Genomic DNA, 26,437 nt, shown 5'->3' on the forward strand with positions numbered 1-26,437 from the left:
GCCACCAACTTATCTTGTCTGGCTTTCAGCCAACTTCTTAGCCAAATTCTGTATTTCCATTAGGCACTGACAAAGGAGACACATGCAGCTGGGTGCCATCACTGCAATGAAATCAGCAGTCCATGAACCAATACACAACATATTCAACAGATGGTTAAAATTTAAGTATTTCAAGCCTCCATTTAAAAAACCTCTTCTAACTTTTGCTATCAAACCGGAGAAGAAAGCCCCATCCTTTTGAAGTAACTTGAATGACCAGAGACAAGCATTGTGCATCCTACTATAAGCACAACTGAATGCCTACAAGAGCAGGACCAGTAGCAATTTCAGTCCTCACTACATATCTTGATTTTATTTAATATGCCAAACAATATCCAAGGCAATCATCAGCATTAAATTGCATATTACTCTTCTAAAGCTTTTTCTTCAGAGCAAGTCCTACAGAATTCTACAGATCAAGAAGCTAGCAAAAACCTCTAAGGGACAGTAGTAATGGCTCAATATTTGCTAACTTACCAGATAAGATTTCTACCATAGAAATATTTTTGTAACATGTGCTAAGTGAGAGATAGCAATGAGTCAAGATTCATCCGCTTAATTAATTAATTAATTCTACTGAAAAGCAGGTGGCAGAACTTCCCTGAATTAGACTGCAAACATGGTTGTATTGAACATAACTTCTGAAAAAGCCCCCATTTGGTTTTATCATTACCAGCATTGGAGAATACATTGATCATACTTCATAAATCATTCTGATAATTACAGTACATATCTCTTGAGTTTGAATTGTTCTATAATTATCATTCAATCTTGTTTGATTCTGAAAAGCTCCAAAAGCCTGTTCCTTTATCAATATACACAGTCTATAAAGCTATCTCTTAATTATCTTTTTAAGAATAGGCTAAGACACTTTATTTAAAACAGGTAAATTACACAAGCCCATATAAATCATTACAACATGATATTTATTGTGCTACTGTTCATTCTAACAACATTTGACTGATAGAGGTAAGCATTTCACATTCCACTTTCCCTCATGACCATTGTTACTGTATTCCAGACATATATTCCATAGTTTATCTATAACTGGTATCAATCAGAAATGCTAGTACTACAAAGACTATACTGTTTCTCTTCCAACCCTTCTTCCTCTTTAGCCCCTACGTCCAGAAAAACCCAACACTTGTACTTTTTCCAGTGCTACAAAATTGTTTTCCCAAAACTTGGTAAAAATTGAGAGCAACAATCCAGCTTGATCCACCCCCATTCTTCCATTTAGCTTAGATGTAAATGTGTGAACACAAAGGCCAGCAAATAAGCAAATTTGAGTTTGACCAGGTCTTGTCTGCTATCAAACAGCTACAATTATCTACCTTTAAAATTACCTAGTAAGCAGATTTCACAGTGCTTAGTTTATCATATGCCCCCACTGTCAATGTTTAGCAGACATTTATATTCCCTCAAGCTGGAGCAGTAGTTGTTCCTGAAACAACCTGCATCCATTCTCTGCATTATCACTACTTGTTATTCTGTATTCTGAAATCTTATGCAACTGGCCTCTTTGTATCAAAGTAAGAAATACAAAAATTGTCTTATGGAAAAAAAGGTACATACCCCCTCCCTAAAAAAAAAAAAAAAAAGGATTATTTGTTTCAAATCACAGTTACACATCTTTTCTTGCTGTTATGTTTCTAATAAAATTACAGGGAAAGGTTAAAGCCCTGCAGGTTAGCCATTCTGATGTAGCGCAAATGCCACACTGAGCAGTGCGAGCATGAAGTGACCAAGTCATTAAGGAGAGGTGACCTGATCAACACCCTCAGACTGACAATTATAGGTGGGCTTTACTGTAACAAAAATAAATACACCTGCCTCATCAGACCTGATCTGGGCCCTCAACCAACAAATTCATTAACTCACACAGAGCAAGAAATACCTCATCCATAGATTTATCCATTCCCTGCACAACAAATTCAAGATCAGATTATGCCTGAAAAATGTAACTAATTAGCATTACACTTATATAAAAATTCCAACTGCTTGATTCCTCAGGAAGTACTAAGTATTGAACACATTTTCTCCATAAAAGGGATTACAAATTCCAGGAACTGAATTCAGCTCAGTTGCATGTTTCTGAAGGTATACATTTGAAAAGAAAGCAAAGGTATAGCACAAGCAACCTTCCTTTTAACAGAAAATTTCTTGATGCAGAACTAAAAAGTACATAATTTATATGAATGTTTTGAAATAGGAATATTTTTTAAAACAGTATTAAAACCACAGGGATGACCTTCAACTTTGTTTCTTTCACCAAGAGCAAATTGAAATAAATTTATGCAGCTTAACTTCTAATTCCTTTCTTACGTTCTTACTTCAAAGCCAGATTTCCAGCAGAGATCCAACTGCTGGCTTAAAACAAACAAAAAAAAATTTCAATGCTTTTATCTTTGCTACTGTCTGCAAGGATCTCCTCCAAACCCCCAACTTTATGCATGTTTGAATCTTACATCCCATCCTGCATTCATTACCTCACCCCATTAACATTCCATGCAGAGAGCCCTTTGCTAGTTTTACGAGGCGAAACCACAGAACATCAGGTTAACAAAGCCCTGCCGAGAACATTCCCCTCAGTAAAACTGAAAACTGTTCATCGGGACTCTGCTGACATGGATTTGCAATGACTTATTAGCACTAGAGCACTGGAGGAAAATTAGAAAGGCTGGTAATAAGAATACAAGATTTAGCTCTATACTTATAAATAATACTGACTGCTTTCTTCATCATTATTTCATCATATTGCTTATTAAATGAAATTCAAAACAATTAATATACTATTTTATCTCAAAACTTGTTTGTTCTACTCAGTTGGCTATAAGGTGGTAAAAGGAAAAGGCTTTACAGCTTGTAGGACAGATGAACTGATGTTTTGTCAACTGTTTTGACTTAAAATTATTATTACACTGGCACCTGTTACATTGCACAATGTGGATGGCCCAAGTCTATGTACACTCTCATACTCCACACACATGAAGGGGCAGACTGGAGGGGCTTTGAGCAAACTGGTTTAGTGGAAGGTAGAACTTCATGATCTCCAATGTCCCTTCCAACCCAAACCATTCTATGAAACTACAATGTAGCAGTTGTCAAACTTATTTATGAATAGTATTAATTTGATTAATAAATTATTATTAATACACAGATTAAAATTAGTGAAAACACGTATATATACCCACAATAACACACAAGCCCTGCCTACAGGGCTTTCATTGAAGTCCTCTTTATTCAAAAGTTTCTTCCTGTCTTGCAAAGATGCAGGAGTTCTTTGTGTCTTTCAACAGGACCATAACAATGTTTGTATCCATTTTAGATGGAAAAAATGTGACAAAAATGTACGGATTTATAGCAATCAAATAAATTTCACTCCTCTAATAGGAGTTAAATTAATTAGCCAATGCTTTATCCAGCTTGCAAAAAGTGAAAAATTAGTTGCTACCTTAATTTTGGTTTTAAGAAAGGATGGAAAAAAATCAGAAAATTAGATGTTGAATAAAACCTACAATGGAAAAGAATGCTAAAGAAATAATGCCATATACTTAAAAGAAGGTTTGCACAAGATACAGTGTTTACTTTTAAATATTTTCTCTATCTACTAAAACAAGATTATAGGAATATAAGATTTTACTGACACACAATGGAGGGATTTTAACTCACATAACAGTTAATTACATCTCAGCAAACCCTAAGTTACCATCATTAGAATTGCTACAAAAGCACGTACATAAAAATGTTGATTTGGGGTGGTTAAGTTGACTTACAGTTTATCCAACAAATTTTAAAAATAACACAACAGGAAACCATCTTGAAATTACAGCTGCCATAGAAAATTTTAATTCAATGTCTGTTTTTATTAACAGAAAATATTTACACACTCATATACATCATTTTACTGTGGATTTAAGGACAAAACCTGCCACTTGGAATGACTTCCAACTAAGATTTTCTACACTTTCCAAAGGCTATTTAAGCTTAGGGACACACCAATTCTAACGCTGAATTAGCTACTTTCATATTGTACCATTTCTCATGAATAGAAGCACAGTGAACATGGTTCAAGCAAGAATTATTTACCTGAGTGCTTCCAATTTAATTCTCATTGCAAATCCTACCAGTGACACCAAATATCCCCCATTCAAAAATCTTATTTTTATGTGGCACTACATAACTCTATAGTAACTCAAAATCTCTACTTAGTAGCAACACATTACTAAGCTGCTAATTTTGCTTTTGTCCTAAAATGACAAAAAAAATTGTTAAGGCCAGAATAAGAAATGCCATTTTTATAGGGACATTACTGATACAGTGGGAACTTAGAATAAGGACCATCTCCAGTAGGCAGCCAACTGCATTAAGAAATCACTCCCAAATATATCCAAGGTCTGCAATACAACTTGTTCGACCTCCAGTAAAAGGCCATCTCTTTCAGGCAACTGCTTGTTGTTGGTCCCTTGGGTGGTCCAAGACCTGGGTGGTCCAGTGAGTTCAGCTTGGACAGCTTATTTCAGTTTTTATTGTATTTAACTGTCTCACATCACATTTTATTCTTCTAGAGAAAGAACTCAAACTTTACTAAAACAAGAAACAGTCTCTTATTTAAATCTTGCTTCCTGAACATTAATATGAGTCTTATGGGAAAACTGCATCAGAAAACCAAACCAAACAAACAACAAGCTTTTATACTACATCATTCCAAAATGAGATGAAGGACCCTAAGGACTCAATCCTGAACACAACATCTGCACAGTAGTTTGAAACCTTTAAACATTAAGGCTACTATTCATGCTTTCACACCACAATTTCCAAGATATCCACCTGAGAGAACTGTTGAGTAGTATCATTTTTTTCTTGTAAGTGTGGGATGTAAGAAGGAAGAGAACGAGTCAGTGCAAGTGAGGTTGATGCTTCCACAGTTGCCTACATTGCTTCTGGCACCTGGCTGAGCTCTGCTTTGATTGTCACCCTGCACTTGACAGGCAATCTGCAGTCTGCTCCAGTGTGGACTTGTTTGAACAATGATGGCACCACAAAGCATTTCTGTTAAAACTGATTCTTAAGATTGCAGCTATCCAGAAAACAGAAATGGACCAGGCACCAAACCCTCACATTTATCCCACAAACAGAGAATGACAGCACTGAGCTGGATGCAGCTCCCAACAACACTGGTGCTTTTCAGTACTTCCCAATTGAGAATTGCTGCCCAATTACTTTTGCTTGGCCCTATTGTAAATTCAGTTTTATCCTTCATTTTTCCTGTCACACCAGCGATCACAATTCTTCTCTTTCCATTTTATTTGTTATTTATTTGACCCGAAGAAATAAAGATCATTTAATTTTCTTCATTATCAAAATTCATAAAACTTTTCAATAGACATTTCAATTGTTCCACACAATGATGTAAGCATTCATTGCAGTCTAAGCAGATTGAAAGAATATTCCAGAGAGAATAACATTAATTTTGCAGATTTAAGGCAGACACTGAAAAACACTAGAAATCCAGTAACTGAAAATAATGAACAATAAGTAACCAAAACAAAATCAAAATAACTCAAATAACAGATGCTCATTAAAAAAATCAAATAATTTTGATCAAATAATAAATTTCAATAGGAGGGGAGCAGTAAGCAACATTGTTACATTTTTTTCTGCAATCAAAAATATGATCTGAATTTTCAAATGTACTTCCCCCTCTTTTTTTAATATATCAAAAGGATTATTTACACAGTGCAGAAAACTTATTATTAATGAAGGTCAAAAAGTTATGAAAGATTCAAGAGACACACCAGCAAAGGCTTGAACTACTATTATTATCTCCCAAGCTGCCTTCAGGAGGATTTAGCAATAATGCTGCCGAACAAGTTTTTCATCAGTTTCAAACTGAGTCCATTTAACACCTCATATTATAAAAACCTTCTTTGTGCTTTTTATTTATTCTTATCTTATTATTATGTGCTAGATGCTACACCTTGCCTCAACTAATTACATTCTCTAGGAAGAGGAACTATTATTGGTCAATAGATGATTCTTGAGGGTAGTACTGGACTACAGGTTTAAAAATAACCACTGTCCTATTTTCTAACAAATGCAATTCTCCACCTTTTGGAGGAAAAAATCTAAGTTCACAGATCTGAAATTTATACAATATACTTGCTTCATCAGAACTATTTTATATTTAAAATATTATTTCCATATTTTAAATGCTTAAAATTAATAAACATGCTTATTTAATAAACTAATTCCTTCCTATCAGCATTTACACTGGTAAATTATGCAGTATCCAGAAGTTACCACATCAGCCCAGCAAAGACAATGAGCAAGTCCAAGACAGACAATGGCTTGGGAGATTCTGTCTTTTCCTCTCCCAAGATCACACAGTCTGTAACAACTGAAGAGGGGAAAACAGCCCTAGAAAAAAGCCTGTATTTGTCTGATTTAAATGTATTTAAATAGTTTCAGCAGGCAAAAGCAATCTGTATTCTGAAAAGCAAAGAAGCACCAAACCAACAAAAATCCTTCCTTGATCCAAGGACAAGCTCCTAACGCCTCCTGTGAAATCTCACTGCGGGACAGAAACAGCATCTGAAGCAGCAAGGAAAATAAAACCAAAAAGACTTTAAATATACCCAGGTCCTAAGGAATAAACATATTTAAAAACCTTCAGTTGTAGAATTCTGCTGTGCTATTGACTTTCATATGGAAAATGTAAGAGCAGCCTATGTAAAACTGCTCAAATCATTCCGAAGTTAAACAAACAAGCACATGCCCAGAGGGGACAGAAGAAAGTAACTGCTCTCCCGATGATGAATAGCATTAACTTGCTCTGGCTTGCCAAGTCAGTGAGCGGTGTGAATTTAATGGCAATTAGCCCAGATCAAAGTTGAAGTACCATGAACAAAGTAGGTAAAACTGACAATATCAAAGAAGGGAAGCATATCATGTGTGAGTGAAGAAAAAAAAAAGACTTAGATTTATTTATAATGTTTGCAGCTGTTAATGAAAAAGGACAGATCTTTACAAAATGTTTGTTTTCAAAACAGTATTACTGATTAAGCAGATTTCCAGGAGACTGCTTTCATGGGCAAATTGGCCAAAAACCTGACAGCAAAGAAAAATATTCTGTAATAGCTTCTATTGTGGACAAACTGCACAGAATGGTACTTTCTCCAGAAATTAAACTGTGAGTCAAAGTCAAGCATTCTCCCTCCTACTTGGCAAACAATTGATCAGCCATTGAATACAACAAAAAAAGTTCACAGGTATCAGAAAGAGGCAGAAAATGAGAGAATTCAGTACTGCACGTATTTTATGTGCAGTAGGCTTTATGAATTATTAGTAATAAGAAAAATATTCCTGTCTTTAAATCTGCATGTCTTAACTGAGTGACATAAAAAAAGTTATAAATTTAAAATGTGCATGAATGATCTGGAAAGAGCAGTTTTAGATTTTTATTTTAAATTTAAGGAGACCTCCACTTCCACATAATATTAGTAGGACGTAAATTCCTATTTCAAATATTAGACGTTTATAAGACCTACAGCATGCTCACTAATACCTAACTACTATCACTACAACATTCCAGTCTTAGCATAATACCTTCCAAATGAAAGTCTGAAAATATCCTTACAGCATCTCCCATAGCATTTCACACAGATGGTAACATATATTTTTGCAGATGAAATGATACACAGAGAAATTAAATAATTAGCCAAAAGCAGCAAGTTAATAGAAGAAATTGGAATTAACAGAAAATCACTTCTTTCTATTGTAATCACTATCCTACTGTTTTAATATAGGTCAAATAATAAACAACAAAATCAATTTGCAATCTGTGTGAATTAAGTGTATTGAAGCTAGGCACAGAAAAATGGTCACTATAAAAAAATAGCAATATATTTTTGACCATAAGCTGAAGGGTAAAGACCCAGCAGTACTTTAGCAATTAGTCAGTGATGTTTATGAGAGATTTCCCTGAGCAAGGACTAAGTTTCTCAAAAGATCAAAGATAATCGGTGTTACACTCTGTCCTAACCAGACCCAGATTCACACTTTCCATTACTTATTTACATTGATCTTATGACTATTTTTATAGATCCATCAGAATAAGTGTGCTTTTACTCTTTTACTAATATTTGTTTAATTAAGTTAATTAATTACAGGTTAACTGAAATGTCATACAAAAGACCTCACGCAGCTTTCAAAGTGTACTGGGAATCCTAATCCCTTTTTTTTTTCTTTTTACTAGCAGTAAGGATGAAGTCAATAAATTGTCAATTAATAACATACTTGCTTTGATGGCTCTTCAGTAATTTACTTTCATACCACTTCATAAATTTCTTAGGAAAACTTCTGGGATCACTGATACAGTACCTCTGCCATGGGAAAATTTCGTTTAAGTCTGTTCTACTGCCAATAAACCAATAAGACTTACTGGCTGATAATCCTCCCACACTACACTGTTTAGGTATATGCACTCAAGCAGCAAAAGTTTAATTTGTTCCACTAATGGCACAGAAAACTACTCAAACTTATTCACCATATAAATTTGAACTTCAGTCTGCTACTTTTTGTTATTACTAGGGGAGAAAATTCAAGGCATTGGATGCTTTGTAATTCAGACAATTTTATCTTTTCCTTGATCCAAAGCATAACAATAATAATGGACACTATCAGCAACTAAATATTAAACTGCACTTAACAGAAGAAACATAGTAGAAAGCCTGAATATTATTTGCATTAGCACACTGATATGCAAGACACATTCTGCTGTTACAAGTAGGTGTAATATTATTTTGAAACTACTAAAAAGCAGAAATGCTAGCTGCCTTGGACATATTTCAAGTTGCCATACAATAGCTTTTGTTTAGAATTTCTAGTGGGATAACATACACTTTATTAGGCTGTAGCCTATTTGTTTAGAAGATCATTTATTTATAAAAGCACAGGAAGAATTTAGTAAAGAAGCCATACTATGCTAAAAATACTGATTTTCTCTAAAGTTGTGTTGATAGCATTGATACTGGTTAATAGAAACTGAAAGATGATAATTTGGAAGGCAAAGTTCATTTACAAGTGCTGCACATGTCAAAATAGTCATGACAGGACAAGGCCAGGTAGAGTTCCTAAAAGAAGTAAGAAAAAGTGATGAGATTGTAAGGTATTTTTATTACTATCCTATCTAATGCAGGAAAATTACTGGAAAGTAACAGAAAAAATTCACTACACATTTATACTAAAATACATATCTATATATACACAAATATAGATATATAGATATTTATATACATACACACATATACACACACACACGCTATATTTTCTGTCCCACATATATATTAATGAGAGTTTGTCTGCATTTCCCTAAAAAAAAAATCAATCATGTTGTCCTGGTACTGACAGCAAATAGGTAGAATTTGTCAAAAAACAACAAGTGTTTGGCTAGCATTCTTCCTGGGGTATGAAGAACCAACTGCAGATTTTCCAAAGGGATTGACTTATGGATAAAGGAATTAAAGAAACTGTCCTCCTGTTCTGCTAGTAATCCTCTGGGAAACAAGAGCATCTACAGCTAAAGAGATTCATATTTTCTCTTAAGTTGCAGCTCTACACGATATTCATAGGGCTATGTCACACAATGCACCATGGACTACACCATCAGTTTTCTAAGCACCCTCCCAAATCTCAACAATACTCAGATTATCTTATTCACAGACACAATGAGAATAAATATTTTGTTCTCTTCTTATAGTTACATACATGTATAGCTAAACATGAAAATGTTTAAGAAAATTATACCAGCTGTCTGGTAAGTATATATTCCCACTTTTCCCCACCCTAATTAAAAAATTGACCCTGGCTCTTCCAAATTCTTACTGTGGAATTCCAGTTTAGGAAATGAAGAGTAAGAAGAGGGCTTTGTCTCTTAAGAAAACAAAAAAAATTCTCTGAAAAAATGGAAATAAGTAGGACTTCAAGCTGGGTTAGTTTAATGTTTTTATTAGTTAATTGTTCTTTTAATTATTATTATTGTTATTAACTACACTGTTTCTATTTCTCTGAAGCAGCAATCATAGGTTTCTAATGTTCCAATACTGGTGAGAGCCACAGCCCTGTGAGGTGTGAAGCCCAACCAACCATCCACAGAGACTGGGTCACACACAGACAGAGACTTGTGGAACACACTAACAGCCGTCCTCCATGCTGGCTCCTATGTAAGAGCTGACAACAACTCTTAGCAAAGAATTAAGGAAAAGGAACATGCAGAGGTACCTCTATTACACAGAAGTGGAAGAACTTAGCCTCACATTGGTAAGCATTGCAGGAACTCAGATGTTGCTTTATTTCCCCAAAGCCAGGTCCAAAATGCTGCTGTTACTGAGTCTGAGTTGTACTGGTTTCCAATATAGCAGCATTGATTTGCAAGCGTTTCACTGTGGGGGGCCCTCACAGAAAATGAATGAAAAACATCTTGTTCCCTTAGCATTACCTCATGCTATTTGGTACAACTATACTTCTTAATTACCGATTTTTCTGCCCTTACGAACAAGTGTTCTGGAGTAACTTACTTCATGTCTCAAAATAGAGAAACCTTTCACAGGAGCTAGCTGAGCAGCTCCCATTTGAGAAGGGGTGAAAAACCATGGTAGTTAAATCCAAATAGAGCCAAGCTACAGTAAAGGGTACAAGGGTTGGCACATTCTTACTGCAAACATCCCTCCATCATCCTCTTGCAACAGCCCAACAGAGAACCTCAGTGGAAAACAGCAATGCAAACCCATCCCAAATGCTCCACTTCACGCAAGTGTGTAAGATAAGATATTGCTCCTCCTGGTTATACAGAGTCACAGAATTGTTAAGGCTGGAAAAGGCTTTAAAGGTCAGATTTCAACCATCAACCTGACACTGCCAAATCCACAACTAAACCATGTCCCTAAATACCACTTCTAGATGTCTTTTTAATGCTGTCAGGGACAGTGACACAACCACTTCCCTGGGCAGCCTATTCTAATGCCTGAACACCTTTCCAATGAATAAATTTTTCCTAATAACCAATTGAAATGTCCTCTAGCACAACTTGAAGCCATTTCCTCTTGTCTTATTGCTTGTCACTTGTGAGAAGAGATCAGCCCCCACCCAGCTACAAACTCCTTTCAGGCAGCTGTCAAGAAAATTTAAAGTCTCTCCTGAGCCTCCTCTTCTCCAGGCCTAACAACCCCAGCTGCTTCATCTGCTCCTACTATGACTTACCCTCTAGACCCTTCACCAGCTCCATTGCCCTTCTCTGGACTTGCTCCAGCACCTCAAAGTCCTTCCTGAATTAAGGGTCCCAGAACTGGACACAGCACTTGAGAGGTGGCCTCACCAGTGTCCAGTATGGGGGGACAATCACCACCCTGGTCCTGCTGCCCACACTATTCCTAACACAAGTCAGGATGCCACTGGCCTTCCTGGCAACATGGGCACACTCTGGCTGACATTCAGCCACTGATGACCAGCACGCCCAGGTCCTTTTTCACAGCGCCCCTTTCCAGCCACTCTGCCCAAGTCGGCAGCACTGCATGGTGGTGTTGTGACACAAGTGCAGGACCCACCATTTTGCCTTGTCTAACCTCATACTGTTGGTCCAAACCCATCAGTCCAGCCTATCCAGATGCCTCTGCAGACCTTCCCACTGTCCAGCAAATCAACACTTCCACCTAACTTGATGTCCTCTACAAACTGACTGAACGTGCACTCAATCCCCATGTCCACATCATGGATAAAGGTATGAAGCAGGACCTGCCCCAACATGAAGCCCTGGGGAACCCCATTATTGACTGGTTACCAAATGGATTTAGTTTTATTCACCACCACTCTCAGGGCCTGGCCAACCAGCCAGTTTCCTACCTAGTAAAGAATACACCCATTTACACTGTGAAAAAAGTTTCTCCAAAAGTGTGCTATGAAAAATTGTTTCAAAGGCTTTACTAACACACAAGTAGACAACACTCAGAACCTTTCTCTCACCCCTTAGGCAGGTCACCCTGTCAGTGAAGGAGGACAGGTTGGACAAGCAGGACCTGCCTCTCCTGATCTCACACTGGCTGGACCTGATCCCTCTGTTGTCCTGCATGTGCCATATGATGATACACAAGATAATCCGCTGTATAACATTGCCCAGTACCATGGTCAGGCTGACAGGCCTGTAGTTCCCCAAATCTTCCTTCTGGCCCTTCTTATAGACGGGGGTCACTACTGCCAATTCCCAGTCACCTGGGACCTCCGCAGTGAGCCAGGACCACTGGTAAACGATTGAAGATGCCTCAGTGAGCTCCTCTGCTAGCTCCCCCAGCACCCCTGGATGGACTCCATCTAGCTCCACAGATTTGTGTATATCTAAATTGTATGGGAGGTCACTGACCATTTCCCCTTAGATTATGGGGCCTTCATTCTCCTCCCAACCCTGTCTTCCAGGTCAGGGGGCTAGGTACCCAAAGAACAACTGATCTTGTCATTAAAGACTGAGGCATTAAGGCATTAAGTACCCCAGCTTTTTCCTCATCTTTTGCCATCATGTTTCCCCCTGCATCCAATAAGGGATTTTGTTGCTGATGTATTTAGAAAAACATTTTTCATTAGTAGCCGGCAGTAGTCAGATTAAGTTCTAACTGGGCTTTGGCCCTTCTAATTCTCTCCCTTCATTACCTCACAGCATCCTTCCAGTGCTTGTGAGTTTTCCAACCATTCTTCCAAAGGTCAGGAGCTCCTCTTTTTTTCCTGATTTGCAGCCAAAGCTTTCTGTTCACCCATGTCAGACACTTCTCCATCAGCTCATCTTTCTCAGCTCATGGGTACAGCCTGCTATACCTATAAGATTTCCTTTTTAAATTATGTTCAGTCCTCCTGAATTCCTTTGTACCTCATGATTGCCTCCCAAGGTACTCTTTCAGTCAGTCTCCTAAGCAAGCCAAAGTATGCTCTTGGAAATCCAGTGCAGCAGATCTGCTGCTCCCCTATCTCCCTTACTTCTTCAAGAACCAAAAATTCTGTCATTTCATGATTACTGGGTCCAAGAGGCCTTCAACCACCACATCACCCACCAGCACATCCCTGCTCACAAACAACAGGTCCAGCCTGTGCCTTTCATAGTTCACTTGCTCATCAGCTGTGTCAAGAAGTTAACTTCCACACTCCAGGAATCTCCTAGGCTGTTTCTTCTCCAATGTTTTGCATTTCCAGAAGACATCTGATAAGCTGAAGTCCCCCATGAGAACAAGGACCAGCAATTGTGAGATTTCCCCCAGCCACTAACAGAATATTTTATCTACCTCTTTATTCTGCTTGGGAGGCGTTTAGCAAACTCCCACCAAAGCCTTGCTGTTCTTCACTCTGACTGTAAAATAAACACCCTGCTGTCACCATCATTAAGCTCCAGACAACCAAAACACTCCCCAACATCCAGAGCTACTCCAACATTTTTCCTTCCTTGACTATCCTTTGTGAAGGGTTTATGGCAATCCACTGCAGCACCCAGTTGCCCAAGTCATTCCACCATGTTTCCATGATAGCAAATACATCCCTGTTTTCCTGCTGCACAAAGGCTTCCAGCTCCTCCTGCATGATGCCCATGCTCAGTGCATTGGTGCAAATGCACTTCAGTTGGAATACTCATTACTGCCTTTTGGGGATGACAAGCCCTAATTCCTAAGCAACCATTCTCAGATGCTTCCTTGGTTTCTAAAAATTCAATAACCCTTGTGTCTTTGCTGCCACATGGATTTCCTCCCCCAAACTCCACTGAGGAAGCAGACCAAAGACCTTGCTACAACAGCATCCCTCAGACAGTGGCATAGTGCCCCCAGGTTATCTGTAGTAAGCCTGGGTTTATTTGCTTTCCTCCTTCAAATCTAGTTTAAAGCCCTTTAATAAGAGCTATACCAAATAACTCTACTAGGGCTGCCTTGGAAAAACTATGAGTGAAGACTTTTACCCATCCTATTTCTACCTTTAAGGTGGATTCTTCTCACCTCTCCTTTTTCCCAGCACCAGGAAGAAGGCATGATCGTTGAGCTGGGAGCCTAATTTGCTGCTATTTTGTAAAAAACAGTTCTCCTTCCACCATGATTTTGAGACAGTGATTTTTCCAGGAAACAAAGTACAAGTCACCTCAATACTACTTGTAACAGAAAGAAGGAAAAAACTCCTTCATCAGTTCCTGAGTGATCCTTAATTAAGCATCCTTGCTATGAGTTTATTATGAATATCCCTGGATATATACAACATGGACTTTATTGTCTGAATCCAAAGTGCAAGATGAAGTTCACACTGCCGTACAGATGTTCCAACATGCAAAACTGGATGTTCATGCTCCCACTGACTTCTTGTCATAGGAACTTCTACAATTCCTGCAGTAACTGAAGACTGTTTACTTCCATACTGGGTACTTGGGAAGTGTGAGGATACTAGAGAAACATCTGGCACTTCTAACGAAAAATCTGTTTCAAGTATAACGAGACGCACACCCTTTGGAATTGCGCAAGAATTTGAAGAAAAATTAAAGTTCAACAGTTAATTTCCTATATGTCTGTCTTTTCAAAGAAAACATGAAACCAAACTGTGAAGACAAAGAACCTGGCAATGCCATCATCTGCAAAAGACTGTGCAAACAGCAACATCTCACCAATGCAAAGAGACAGAAATCCTTTTAATATATGGCTTTTACCAGCTCTTATGCTCTTAGGTCCTTATTGACAACAAAGGTACCATTTTTGGAATTGCCACCCATACATGTGCTTTATTTTGATATTTTACACATCTTTGGGATTATTATTTCCTCATTACAAGCAATAAAAGGTAGTGAAAAATGTATGTATTTTAACAAAGCAAGTAAGATATTAAAAAAAAGTTGGAATAATCTCTGCAATAAAAGTGTGCAAAAAAGCAGACAAATATTCTAATTCTTCAGTTCAAATGGCTCTAGAAAATAAAAAGTTTTAAACTGAGGATATAATCACTATCATAATATTAAATTTGGTTAGCAATTAAATGATCACACCTCCCTTCAGACTAAAACTGTAGACAACAGCTAGTAGCTGACATCTCACTTCAACATTTTACAGCTGCTTTAAAAACATTTGGATGCATGCATGCATCTTATTTTCCCAGGATTTCAAAGTCCACATCCAGGCTGCTGCTCAGCCATTATAAATGAGTAATTCAAGTAGGGCATGACTGCTTCTTGTATTAACTTGATAAAGATGTTTCAGTTGAAGTGCATCAACAGTTGTGTTAAGTCATCCCTTTCACAGGATTATACTTTGCTTATGTTACCAGTGAAGAAAAAAACCAAGTATTGTTGGCTTCAAATTATCATAGAAGTTTTTACCCTAAACATATTAGTATTATGATTATTATATTTTATTATTCCTTCTTTGAAAAATATAAATATATCTTAACTATTTAATTTTGCAATTAAAAAGAATTTAATCAACTGATTGCAACTTGCATTAAAGTTTCATTTTACTTGTTTAGACCACAACTGCTTAAAGGACTGATATACACACTTGAAATTAGACATCTGGTTTCAGAAAATTACATTCTATCTGTAAGATTTTCCAAAAGTTGGTTTTAAAACATATTTTTAACATAATAGGTTAATGTTAAACTTATCACTGAATAATGAATTTATTATGAAATATGTATGAAAGAAGTGTTTTGCAATAATTTTACTATCTGAAAAATATTATTCCAGGACATGGGCTAATACATCTTGCAAATACTATAAAGATGGTTTGAACATATTTCATTTTCTTGTACAAATCTTCACGTAACAACCTGAAAGACTTGCTCAACACTGAATTCCTGTTCTCTTATTACAGCAGGGAAATAAGAGAGCTCAAAAGTACAGAAGACAATTCATATTCTCATTTCATTAATTTATTTCTATTGAATACATGACCAAACATGAACATAATTACACTAAAAATAAGAAATATGCTGTACATATAATTCATGAAAAGCCCAAAGCATAAAAGATGTGCTTTATCAACTTTTACATAAACTAGATATCTGACAGATTACATCAATGGGCATACAGAAGAGAGAATACTATCTAAATGTGATGATCCATTGCCATATGTGCTCCATAACCCTCCTCACTAATGTTGAGCCAGATACTGTACTCAATAACTCTTATATTTAATCATATCTTCTCTTAATTTTCAAAGTATTGTTTTATTTACAAAATTTCCATTATTTCCCCACTTTAATGGGGAAGTTCTAATATTATATTATATTTTATATTGTATTTACACAATATTTGTTTAGGGTTTAATTATTTTTATTCCAAAAGTAAAACAAGCTTAGGTACTTTTGAGGGCAGCAGGAGATAAGAAGAGGCAGTCAGCCACTTGTTTGTTTATTCAGACTATTCATTTAAAGATTTATTATTTATTATTAATTATATAGCTGAATAAACATTATTTTAATTTATTTTTTGCATCATATTATTAGAACATGGTCTTTTTTCCACTGGTATGACAGTTATAAACACTGAAATTCAAAAAGACATGGCTCAAACTCTGGTCAGTCTGACTCCTTTCATGTCAACCTTTCCAAAGGCAGTGGTCTATTTTTCCAAGATTCCTGGATATGAGGCAGCACAGCCAAAGATATTTCTTCAGCTTGGCACAAACCCCAGACAATCAGCCCCAGAAGCTCTACAGTGACAGATGGGGAACCCAGGCTAAATGTGTAAGAGTTGGTAGATACAGGCAAACTCTCACTCTAAGAGCTGAAATGGTTGGAACTCCCCATCCCTTCCATTCACATTGTCAGAGTACCCATTCATTGCATAATCATGAAATGTTCTCAAAGGTTCAGAAAGCAGAACTCCAAAATTATTTGCTATTCTGCAAATACACAGTTTCTAAATCTCCTGGAGAAAAAATAACCTTTTTTTTTTTTCCCCAGACCTGTCTACTTCATCTTGAAAATACATCAGAAATTAGGAAAACACTTAGGAAAGCCAGAGCATGCACTAATATGCTGTGCTGAAAGTGGTATCAACACTTTGCAGCACAAATGAGTTTGGATGGAAACTCAGAAGTCAGGTCAGCAAATTACTTTGCTCTGGCAAATGTTTGTCTTAACTGAACTGGCTGCAAGACCAAGGCAACACCTAGAATCTTCTTGTTCAGACATGACTTTTGGAAAACAAATGGTTTTCTTTTTAACTTTTCAAAATGCCTTGTATTCAACTGAAGAGTGTAAATCACATTAAAATGAAGAATTAAAAATATTTAGCTATTTAATTAAACTATATATCCACACTAATCCTATCACTGCATTTCTCAAATAAATTTAGCATTCCATGTGATACTGAGAATGTCAGGATAACCTCAAATACACCACATTTGAGTTTGAATTTGCTGTACTTAAATCCTGTTATTTAGAGATACTCAACATAATTGGCTCATGTATTACAGGTAAGCTAATTTTAGCTGTTAAATAAAACTGAAAAGTTACACAATGCACTGTTTTCCTGATACCAGTTTTAAGTACTTCTGCCACCTTACACAAGTATATATTAAGTATTTTGAACATATTAGTTCTATTTGAGTGCACAGGTAAAATTAAATCGGCTCATACAACACAGGAGTGATCGAATGTTTTAAAGATTACAAGTGAATAACAGTTCCTGCAATACTAATTTTTATACAGTCTGCAGATTTCTGGTAACAATAGAGCCTGCCCCTGAGAAACTTCACAGCACATGAGAAAAATAGAACTAATTTAAATGTTTCCAAAGTTGTACACCTTAAAGATCATCTGTCTGTTCAAAATTAATTCAGTTTGCTCAGCTATAGGAGTCTGTACTAGATTGCAAGTCATCACAGAGGTTATCCAGTTGAGTTTAAAAAATAAAATACCATTGAAATTCCAACCTGCGTTGCCTAATCCTAACTGTGAACTGTTCCTTTCTACATAAAACCAGCTCTTCGGTCACTTGGTAATGGCCCAACTTCAATTGCTGACCACAACTGGCTATTCATAACATCATAGGAAGGAATTTCTGTGGGAGCTTCTGAACAGTAATGTTTGGGTAGAAAGGGACAATGTGGTTGAATATGAACTCTGACTGCATTCTGAATCAGAAAAATGAGATTATTAGTACCTTTGTATTAGAACCAGAACATTGGAATCCTGGGAGTGACCTGTAGCTTCTTTTTTGAAACTGCTACAGAGCTGAACCGTAAAAATTACTGAAAAAAAATTCAAATGTGGAACAAATACATTTCTATATACAATAATTTCTGCATTAAAAATAAGATGCTTAATTTATCGTTGCTTTTATCAAACGCACTATGATATTATTTAGTTCCTTGTTACTAAAATTTAAAAAACCTGAAGTTGACCTAGTCAAAATGCATTTACTACCACCAAGAGTCTATGATTTTCAGTCCTATCTATTTAGCATTTCATTACAAAAAAAGTAGCCATCTTATATGAATCATTTACATCACTAAAGAGGCAGTGAGAGCACTACAATTCAATTATAAAACCTGGAAATAGTTTAAACACTATTTGAAAATAAACAGCTGCAGTCCCTTATGGCCATGTCTGGGAAGTGTCCAAATGCAAGTTAAAGATCCCATGGCGTTTTTTCAAAATGGGAGGGAACTATCCCAATATGCTGGCCAACATATATTTTCTCAATTAAAACCAGATTTCAATGTCCAAAGCTATGTGTCAGCAATTGCTGAGAGCCTATACCTGTCATGTTTTCAAAACACTTGAAACCAACAATAGGTATCTAGTCACCTTGCTGAATAATGCTTTTCCAGATGCCATAAGTGGGAAAGGTAAATGCATTTTCATAAATAAAGGAAGCACAGATACATCAGCCTCTACCATTATGAAAATAGAAATGATCATTTGAACCCACATGTAGATTTTTTTTTTCCAATAACAGAAGTGTTAAATATGACTTTGTTGGCCATATGGAACACTTTGATACTATCAGATTTTAAAGTGAACAGAAATCCAATGGAACACACATGCACACACACAAAATAAAGGTAGCAGAAAAAAATCTCATATCTGCCATTCCCTAACTTCTACACATTTAATGAGTTAAACATTTAAAAAAGAAAAGGCTTTTCAACAACTTCTTTTTAATTACTTTTACAGAATTTTCTAGGTTATGAGCTGTTGAAAGAAAAGGTGGAGAGATTTCTTTTATGTACTTTAAAGCCTTCATACCTCTTACTACCCCCACCACTGAAGAGCTCAACTCTTTAATTGCCAATACTGAAGCTCAAAGTCCTATCCCCAGAACTACATGATCAACTACATTATCTACACTGTTATCCTGAGTTAAAAGAAAAGAAAGAGCAGACAATGAGTTTTTACAAAAAAGTTATAAATGCAGATGAGATGCAGGCTTTCCAGTTCTCCCAGTCCCATATTTCCCAGGAGTCTAAGGCTCCTGCCATTTGGCATTGAGTCCCCATCCTCACAGTGCTTTGTTCTTGTTTTGCCAAAACACTTCTAATCTTAAGTGATTCTATTAAGGGAAAAAAATGGAAAAAAGGCAAAAGTGCTTCTTTGACTAAAGATATTGCCCAGCTTTGACTAAAGATATTCTCACAGTGCAGTTGAACAGAACATCTCAAAGTCAAACAGGATTGAAAGAGTTCAGGGAACTCAACTACAGAGGCTAACTTCCTAAAAACTTGCATGACAGTGCTTTTTATTTTTTAAAAAAATCAATTTTTAAAGTAAGATTTTACAAACTAATCCTTTTTAGTCACAATCTCAGAATTTTAGAACACATGTATTGCTGAAGGATTTATGGCATACTGAGAGAAACTGACCGCAACATAAGCAGAGAGATGAAAACACCTCTTCCTCAAGAGGATTTGCAGAATTACTTGAGGGAAAGTTGAACAAGCTGTCTTATTCCTGCATTGTGCAAGTACCTTTCTACAACCAGAACTTACTGGCAGTCGCCAGATTTATGCAACTCACTGGAAGCAGTCAATCTAGTTAGCATAGTATAGTACGTCCCTCCTTGCTGCTACTCCCATGGACATGAAATCTCCAACTGCAGCCAGCAGAGGAACAGACTGCACTTGAGGACAAGTTTACTTCTCTCTTAGACAAAGTACTAAGTGCTGGATCTTTGTAAGACAGTAGATGCAGTGGTGATCCAAGCCTGGAAAAACATTTGATATTTAACATTGCTGTAGTGCACAGCATACTGAGGTTGTGAGGATAATGGCAGAGGACGGAGCACACACAGACTGGTGATTGTTAAAAGAGGCTTTACTTTCTCTTCCTTGGTATGGATTAACTTGACATTTACCACTGTTACCAACCTGCTCCTGCCCACACTACTCTCCCTTCCTGAATTGCTCAGCAGTACCACCATCTGCTACCCTTGCCTCAATTTCAGCTAAACTTAAGATGTCAGACATTTTGTTTGCTACAATCAACTAATTGCAAAATCACCAGAGAGAAAGGGAGGGAGAAATTGCATTACCACAAAATACTTCTGCCCACAAATTCTGTGAGAAAGAAAACTTCCAAATATAGCCTTGCAGTTCAGGCAGTTGAACTGCTATTTTAAATCAAATTTTGAAAACTACAGGACGCTGCCAGAAATCTTTTTCTAAAAATGTATACTTACCGAATTTAAATACACCCTCCAAAGTAAGCCTACATGAATACTGTGTTTTCAGTAACTCACACTATTAACATTCATATTTTTCCAAAGAAAAATATAAGAATAAACCAGGTTTTAAAAGCAATTAAGAAGATATAAATGTTGCACACTGCCTGAGCACAGTTTTCATAAGACCAGAGTCCTGGCAACTATCATAATCCTTTTGAAATTGTGCATATTAAGATTAAAGATCACTTTGTTCCTCTATTCCCACAACTAGTTGGTATGGTAAAAAGATCAGTCTCCTAGTTTTATATGTAACATCTTTAACATTTGCTCTCCTTTCTGTGCATGTGATTAAATGTAACATTTTGAAATCCCAAAGTTCTGAGAAAAACATAAATCCTTGTCCACAGCTGCTGTTTGACTCTGGAAACACATGCATTTTCTTTTCAAGCATCTACCATCAAAAAATCCCAAAGGACTTGAACTGGAGAACACCTGCATCTCTTCATTTAGTTCCAATAACAGAGTCTAAACTTCAAAATTACAAAAATAGATGCTATGTTCAGCTGCAGTTACATTCTCCCCCTAATTCCCGTGAACAAAAATGCTAAGAGCATGAAATCATTCAGGCAAGCTCTGTCATCGAGAGGATAAGATTTTTTGCACCAGAAGCCCAGTGGGAACTTGATAGAAAACTGGCAACAATTACAGATAAAGTACATAGTGAAATCCTCAGGGAGAGAAAAGGAAATGTAATAAGATAGATGGGTATAATTTTTACACATTTATGTCCAAACCACAAATGTGAATTGTCTTTAATTACTCCAATACACTAACCATTTTTATTCATTCATTGTGTTAAATCTTTTCAAAATACTTAAATTAGACCATGAATTCTCTTTTACTAGGATTTTTACTTATTTACTTACTACCACAAGAACTCATTTAAATTGGATGAGAACTTAAAAATATAATTGCTTCAGCTTCAAAATTCAACCTAATATCCCTAGTGCAAGCAGTCAAAATTAAATTTAAAAATATATCAATATAATGCTTTTTTAACTGCAAAAAGAGGGAATTTGGGGGACATATGTAGGTGTATAAGCATAAAACCAAACTTATCTTTAATCTCTCACCTCCTTTTTATTAAGTTCTAACAGATAAAAATCAGATCATTTACAATAATAAAAAAGTTTATATTCGTACTGGTACAACTTCTATGGCAATTTTTTCATACCTGAAGATATCATTTCTTCAGTTATTTTTTCCTTTTAGCATGGGAAGGGGGTGAATGGAGTGATCTTATCTAAATCAAAAGACTGATAGAAGAAAAAAATTCTAAATGTTTTGGAAGTCGGAGAAACATATCACTTAAACAAGAAATACCAACTTCTATAAGGTTAAATGTTTGCTCTTCAGCCTTTATGCAGCTTCGACAATTTAGAGAAGCCTTCCCACTCTTGCTTTGCTGCACTAAGTGTAGAAATTCGACACATATGAGCACAACATTAATACAAGCACTTTTGTTTACTCCCTTATTTCACTGCTGCATTATTGCCTATTCAAGCCGATCTCAGAGAAAACTTCATTAATTGTATTTTTTTTTCCTTTTGATTTATTTGTAATAAAGCTGTCCATACACTGGCTGTGCATGCACTCCCAATTATTCAATATGGCAAACCAAATAGAGCTTAATCAGCTCACCTCATCTATTCAACAGCTGTTCATAATTAACCACTAACACCAGCACTCATTTTGAAATCTCCCTCTTCTCTCAAAGGCCAGGTGAAACAAATAAGGTCTGCAGCTTGCTCCCAGGGTTAATAAAGTCAGGGTTATTTCAGAGAAAGAGTAAGAAGACCTTCCCAAGCCCCGGAGTAATGGAATAATCTCCTCTCTTGTACTTATTTATATGCCACAGTTTAAAGAGTGAGAAGCATACTCACTGATTTTTACAACCACGCATAGAGATACCTGGGGCAGTTTTCATACAACCAAAGTATCCAAAATTAAAATTACAGCATAAGGACTAAACAAAATCATATTTATGTTCTTTGTCCCTAAATACTTCCTTTGCCATAGGTGGATCCGTTTTCCACAAGCTAATGACACTTTATGCATTAAACAGTAAAACACTCCTGACCAGTAATCATAAGTTTATGCACTTGTTTTATACTTGACGTACACTGTACATGCCACACATCACATGCTCTAAATGCTGCTCTTTTTGAAAGCCCTTCAAAGAGCTTTTTCCTTGGAATGGTTGTACTCAATGCAGTATGGTACTGCTAGAACCATGTTCTTTTTTTCTCTTCCTCTCAACAGCACAACCAAAATAGCAAAAAGGAAGATATCTTGTCAAATGCTCTATCCCTCAGATTGTGAATACATCCTGTAACTTTGCAGGGCCACATACAGACAAGCAGTAAAAGGAAGTTGCACAACCATCCTGATCACCCTAGATCATATGGTTCAAGTGATACAAGACAGTAGACACTTGCTGATGCAACAAGGAGAGGAGGAGGAACAGTGCCCTCCCTGTTCACCAGGTAAATATGCCCTGATTTATTCGAGTATCTCATGCCATTTGCACAACCTCCTCCTTAGCAGTTTATATCCAAATGACTGCTTTAATTTTTGATCAAGTTGTTTTTCATTCAATTTAATGAATTAATTATTCCAAATTCCTACTACAGAACACTCTATGCAACATTATCAGGAAAAATTTCACAAACCACTTCAGTACTGCACAATCACCTCCAGTAATACAGCTTAAAAAAACCTTTTACTCTCAAGGGATGAGTTTTTTCCTGTGAAATTATCCAGTATAGCCTTTTTAACTCCCAGAAGTGACTGCAACTGATGGCAAATGCATTTTTATGCTCTCAAAGCACTTCATGTTTTCCCTACATATAATTTTCACAGTAATAATGAAAATGATAGCCATATCTCCTGTATTAAAATTGCCTCAGTTTCTTCAGCATGTATTCGAAAGCAAACACTTTTGCTTTGGTGATCCTTTGTACAGAACCTGAGACAAATGAAACATTAATTACTCCTGGTTTAATTTACGTTAAAAAAACTAAGTAATTTCCAGTATGCCATTCTTCCTGTTGAATGAGACTGAAGCTTGAGCAAATCAGTCAGATTTTTCCTCTCATTTGTCACTCCTTGCAGGTGCCACCCGACAGGAGCAGAGCTAGAGCAGGTTAATGACAGCCATTGTGCACACAGAATCAATACAACTTCCCTGAGATGCTGAAGGAGCAGGTGAAGTGTCCAGAACATTTTCAACTCTAAAACCTTCACATTTTTAATGCATGTCTATTCATCTAAAAAACAGGTACCACAGACAATTGTCTACTGCAAAAAAATGTTTTGTATCTCAAAATCCCTGAATGTGAGCCTGGCCAGCACTTCATTTGTCAGTGCCTTAATTCTCATTAAGCACCTCCTGTCACAACCCATCAAGGACTCCCACCCACCTAACTGGAACATCTATAATACTGATGAACAAAAATGTATGTGATCCTTATGACCTGTAACAAAAGCAGTAAGTGTACAGTATATGTATCCACAGAACCTTTAAATTGTAATTCATAGACTAAGACAAAAATTTGAAAATTAAACAAAAAATCCTCAAAAAAGGCAAGAAATGCAGCAATTATTCATAGTAATAAATATTGGTGTTATGAACATTTAAAAGGTACTGAAGTGAATCAACAGGTGCAACAGATTTTAGCTTCATCTGACTAATTCAGATATTATTGAATCCTGAACTGCTTTTTGGCAATGCTTTAGGACCTGAAGATAATTGTTGTAATAACACAGCTGTAAACATTTCCAACATGACGCTATCCAAAAAACACAGAAGTACAATTACAGAAAAATAACCTAACAACTGCTGGAGTGCACAGTGCTTACAAATATTTACTCTGTGTAAGAATCAAATTCTGCTTACATATGCACATAAAAATTGCAATGACAGTAATAAATTCACTGTTACTTTTCAGACTAATGACATTCAAGAATCATTTAACAGGAAAAAAATTACAGAAAAAAAGTACACTTGAAGTGTTCAAGTTGCTTCTGTGTTTCATAATATTGGGATCAGGTAATTCTTTTACTTTCCTTTACCTAGATACTTTTTTGGATTGTTTTTTCCCCACTTTTCATTCCATGCCTAGCATGGAATAAACTTTGAAAAAGTTTATTAAACTTTGAATTAGTTTATTCCATAGAATAAACTTTGAAAAACATGAAAACATGGTTTTTAAGAAGCACCACACTGACAGCAAAACCCAGTTCCATTGTATTTCACAAACTACATGAGTTACTTTAAACTCGACATATTTAAAATTTTTCAGTGTTGCTTAAAACAGACCAATGTTTTTTTTAAAGACACAGAAACCATAAGAATGTCAGGTAAAAGTATTTATGCCCACAAAGTCAACAACACCCTTAAATTTAGCCAAACAACTCTCACAAATTATTACCTTCTGATTTAAGGCCACCACAACATCAAATTTGATGAGGTCGGACGTGTGCCCTGCAGTATTTTTTAGATTATTTTTTATTGTTAGCAAATTTTATGATAAACAAATTCTAAACAATAAATTTATATGAACCATTTAGAATCCAGTATGTCAACTTCTGTATAAGAAAGCCAACCCAGTACCAGGAAGAGAGAATGGAACTAATGTTTTCAACATGGATCCTGCCTCTCCTCCCTCCTCCTCCTGAAGTTTACAAAAGTTTCATATAATTATTTTAAAAGGCAACCAAGGTTAATGAAGCACTCCTTAGTGAAGAAGACATAAATCAAAATGCAGCTTTCAGTTCTTTTGTCTCACAGTGAGCTGAAGTTACAATGCGTGCAGAGTGTTTAGAAGATACTTTGACATTTGGCACATTTTATATCAAGCCCCTCTTTTGCAAATCACATTGGATAGCAAAACTGTAACATGATACCAGTTTAACAAGAGTTTTGTACTTACCAGAATTATGGCAGTAGTCCATATACTGCGGAATTTGGATTGTAAAGGCCACCAAATCTGGAGCTAAGAGAGATTCTGGCTTTCTACTCTCATTGAGCCATTTACTGCTGTGTAAGTCTCTGGTGTCAGAAGGGCCTTGAATTAAAGGAATCAGCTTCTCTTTTCCACCATCACCTAAGATAAAAATTAGATTCCTTACTGTTTTTAGTGTAACAAGATAAATTTTCAAGACAAACTTTTACTAGTCCAAAGAGAACATCTATTAATTTACGTTGTGAATACAGAATTAAAAGAGCAACTAGAACAAGCAGCATCACATAAACTATTTGGCAATCTACTTATTGTTTACTTACAAATGCCTTGACTTCCAGGAGGATTTCAAATAATGTAACTGATTATCTTTAAAACAGTATTTTATACTGTTTTATAAATTATTTTATAAAATTTTATAAAATAATCTACTTGAACATCACCATGAACTCAATTTAAAGACACTAAATTTTTAATGCTCTTGATCTTAGCTCCTTTTTATCCATAAAGACATCATACACATTGATAAGTTCCCACATGCTCCTCAGGAAAATCTGTATTAAAGAAGTAAAAAAAAAAAAAAAAAAAATCACAGAGTCCTCAAAAACTTTACAAGCAAAATACAAACCTATAGCATTAATGGAAAATGAGGCATTAAACAGTCAGGAAAATACACCAAAATAATGCTAAGGATAAAGCTAGGTGA

The 26,437-nt window shown here is 36.1% G+C and overlaps 1 protein-coding gene across 1 annotated transcript in view; it reads right to left on the reverse strand.

Moving 5' to 3' along the window:
* VPS13B (vacuolar protein sorting 13 homolog B) overlaps positions 1-26,437 on the reverse strand; it is a 429,435-nt gene that overhangs the window by 267,357 nt on the left and 135,641 nt on the right. Inside the window, exon 19 of the mRNA XM_058820123.1 lies at positions 25,702-25,875. Coding sequence (XP_058676106.1) covers positions 25,702-25,875 — 174 coding nt within the window. The remainder of the gene's footprint in view (positions 1-25,701; positions 25,876-26,437) is intronic.

Source organism: Ammospiza caudacuta, chromosome 1, assembly GCF_027887145.1.
Source record: "Ammospiza caudacuta isolate bAmmCau1 chromosome 1, bAmmCau1.pri, whole genome shotgun sequence".
Taxonomy (NCBI): Eukaryota; Metazoa; Chordata; class Aves; order Passeriformes; family Passerellidae; genus Ammospiza; species Ammospiza caudacuta.